General features: G+C 39.8%; 1 protein-coding gene across 4 annotated transcripts in view; it reads right to left on the minus strand.

Moving 5' to 3' along the window:
• The window catches only part of LOC105299337 (sickle tail protein homolog), a 133,195-nt gene that overhangs the window by 116,323 nt on the left and 13,184 nt on the right, over window positions 1-3,688 (minus strand). Inside the window, exon 3 of one of the 4 annotated variants that reach the window (XM_011371021.2) lies at window positions 1,172-2,625. The exons of 2 other annotated variants lie outside the window; for them this stretch is intronic. In XM_011371021.2, coding sequence (XP_011369323.2) covers window positions 2,554-2,625 — 72 coding nt within the window. In that variant the 3' untranslated portion in view covers window positions 1,172-2,553. Of the gene's footprint in view, window positions 1-1,171; window positions 2,672-3,688 lie in introns of those variants that run through there. One more of the 4 variants, XM_023537183.1, reaches the window with a different exon arrangement.

Genomic DNA, 3,688 nt, shown 5'->3' on the forward strand with positions numbered 1-3,688 from the left:
GATGTCTTAATTGCCAAGTTGTTTTCCCTTAAAGTTTAGGTAAGAAATCACTCTAAATGCATATTCGGTCATTACCTCAAAAGCTAAAACGTTTCTGCTACTAAGCATGGCTGTTCTCCTACCATTCTCCCCTTTGGATTAGAATAAATTAATAGCTCTAAAGAGAAAATTCTCATCTGGTCTATTTCCTTTACTATAATTTATAAACTTTTTATTTCTGCATTTATTTATTTATTTATAAAACTTAGATAATTTTTCAAAACCTACTCCTTCTACAACACTAGCCCTTTATCCAGATATTCGCCATGACCTAACCCCTCCACTCCATAGTGAATGGTCTATGCTCCTAGTGCATCTTCGGTTCCATTAGCCTCGCCCTCCGGGCCCTGCGAGTGTGCGAGTGTGTGTGTGTGTGTGTGTGTACCCATCTATCCATGAGTACAGATGCACATTTGTGAATTTCCAACACTTTTACATATATAAGTTGATTAGGATTAAGACAAATGTGATAGACAAAAACCTGATTAATTTGTTTTTTTTGCATACGTGACAGAGGGACTACGTCTATCCCCCAAGGTATAAACTGACACCCTGAGAACAACAGCCTGAGGAGTAATCCAGTGAGAGGAGTTCTGCTACGATGCCATTAAAGTCATCAAAAATAAGTCATAGAGATGCCATTACACAAAGATATAAACACATGTTAATATATCTATGTTATATATAAATGTGCTTGATGCTATTATACACACAGGTCTAAAGTGCTACGAACAATAAAGTTGATAAAAGCATGAATTATATTTGGGAGAGTTGATATAAGTACATGGGGGTGGGGAGGTCCTTCTTAAACTAGATTCCACAGCTAAGATCTGGATAAACCAAACACCCCAGCAGGTGTAGAACCAAGCGCTACGATGAAGGAAAGTGACATATGCCACTTCCGGGCCAACATATTTAAGAGCCTGTGCACAATCCACTAGCTCTCCTTCTCTGTCATGTGACTTGTAATCCATGTGTTAACATGTTAAGATGGCATCATTACAAAATGGAAGCAGCCCGAATCACTAAGTCATTGCAAAGACATCTTCTTCAGAAAACCGTCTAAACAGACTTTGTATGTGTGAGAAATAAAACATTTTGGTATCATACCACATACACAGACACACAAAAATAAATCCCACAGGGTTTATTTGTTATGCAGCATAATTAAGACTATCCTGATTAACATATCAATCTCCTATTGGCTTCTTTCTGATTATAACTCACATTTGGATGGAGCCAGCTAGCTACTGAAAACTGGCATGCAGAAGGGAGGAGCCAGCAACAGCAGCCTGCACCCTCTTCTCTGGTCTGTGACATCAAATGCCCTTTCCACAAAAATATGTCACTTGCTTTGCCCTAAAAGTATGTCACCCATCCCTTCGGTCTGTGGCATTCAACGTTGGTGAGGTGCAGAGCGAAGCCCTTTAAGTCACAGGCTTTGTGACTGGATGTGCTATGACCTGGCAACGCAGCCTCCTCTCTTAACCCAGCTTTTCATCCAGAAAGCTTCGTCTACTGAAGGTGAAGTTAGGATCATAGAAATTGTTGGTGGAACATTCCTTCTTTAACTCGACTTTTCTTTCTACAGTCTATGCACACCGGGTCTCCACTAGACACTCGCTAGTCTCCCAAAGCCATTCCATGGGTCCTGATCATTTCCTTGTTTTGTTCAAGATGGAGGGTCCTCCCGCCCCGCCCCTTTCTCTTTCCATTGCTAATACCCTTAATTATTTTCAGCGCGTTTTGAGAGAACTGGAGTAAAAGTGCCATTATTCTACCAACTTAAAGTAGTGTTTGCTTCTTAAGATCTGGTCTTCGGTTTCGAATGCAGTTAAGACTTCTCTTGCTCTGTTTTTAACTGTGTCATTTTCCATAATTCTTGAAAAAAATCAAGTATATGTCTATGAAAAGGAGATACCAGTCGAAAGAATGGATAATGTTGAGTCTGAACCAAACCTTCCAGTTCCAAATTCCATAAAACGACTCTTCGCCAAAGAAATAAGTTCTTTAGAGGTTGTTAAAAAAAAAAAAAAAAAAAAAGAGTAGAATAAACCAGAACTGGGGAGATTTATGAATAAACAGGCTGACAGATATTTTTCTTACTTTCACTTTCATCACTGACAGCATAGTTACGTTCCGGTCCACTGGATACACTGGACTGCAGTGGACAATGGTGAGTGATGCCAAGCTAACAGGCACTGAGAAAACAGCCCAGTGCTATTTCCCTAGAAACTCAAAAGAGAGGCTGGTCGATGAGTGGACACTGGGGAGGCCTGCGTGGTACTCAGACAGCAGCGCAGCCCCGGCCTGAGGAAAGAAGCCGATGAGAGGCCTCCTGGCTTCAGTGATCCCATTTCAGAGAGTCTCCTTGTTCACGGTCTCATCCCCTTATTTTAGCCCTCCACGATGCTTGAGTTAAAGGGAAATACTCCTTCAAATCTCTCTTACTCTCTATATTGAATGGAAGAACACACCAGACTTTTAAGTCAAAATGTATACTATTCTTTCCTCTTAAGGAAGTGCACCAGAGTTGTATTTCAATTCTTCCTTATGGTTGGTCATGTACCTTGCTGCAAAGGAAACCTGGAATAATCCATTGTCACAAGGTCAGGCAGAACAAAGGGTGTTGTTGAGAAGAGGAAAGGAAAGAGGAAATGGGTGGTAGAGAAAAAGAATGGAAAAGACATTAGATGAAGTGCTATTCATAGGAATATCATAAACCATTGCCTAAGCTTCTCTCTGATTTACAATGCTAATTAGGGTTCACTTGCAACAGAGCAGTGAAATGAAAAATATATATGCAGATCAGTGCATCAAAATCTTTCTCCTTTTGGATGGTCAGCTTGGAATACACAAAGATTCATCCTGAATTACCAGCGAAGGGACAGTTGACCAGCCAAGGCTAGACTATGTCTGTGACAAGAGAGAGGAGCTTGCGGCCACGAACCTACATGCATTAGTCCCCGTCACCTGACACCACGCACCCTTTACAACCTTCTAGATATATTTAGGCTCCCCATACAAGAGTTTTAACCAAAACCACCATCATCATACTAGTAGCAAATAATTATGACATCACAAATAATAACAGTAATGATAGTAACTGAAACATTTTTGACATGGAAAATATACATTTTGACAAACTACCTTCTATATTTCTCAGCAAAATTAATGCATTTTAACTTTTAAAAAATATATTTTCCCTCCTCACACAATTCATATTCAGTTTTCTAGTCTCCTTCTCCCTGACCAGTCTCCATGATCACACACACACACACACACACACACACACACACACACACACACACACAGTCACCATGACCCTTCCTCTATAAGCAATGATCTTCAAATTACAGAATAGCGGAACAAACAAGGATTCTGAGCTCGGACTTCTCTGGAATCAAATTCCAACTTTTCCTGAGTAGACTATGTAATCGTAACTACTCTGAGTGAGTTTCCTGATCCAAACTGCTTTGTATAAAATATGGTGCCTCACCAAACAATGACACAGGGAGAGGCACTGAGTCCATCACTTAAGGGGACAGTGACCTGACTATCATAGAAAAAAAGGGTATTTTTGTTATATGTCAGTTATATCTCAATAAAAATGGGAAAACATAAAAATATATAAAATTTTAAAATAGAA

This window comes from Pteropus vampyrus, unplaced genomic scaffold (genome assembly GCF_000151845.1).
Source record: "Pteropus vampyrus isolate Shadow unplaced genomic scaffold, Pvam_2.0 Scaffold180, whole genome shotgun sequence".
In the NCBI taxonomy this organism is placed as follows: domain Eukaryota; kingdom Metazoa; phylum Chordata; class Mammalia; order Chiroptera; family Pteropodidae; genus Pteropus; species Pteropus vampyrus.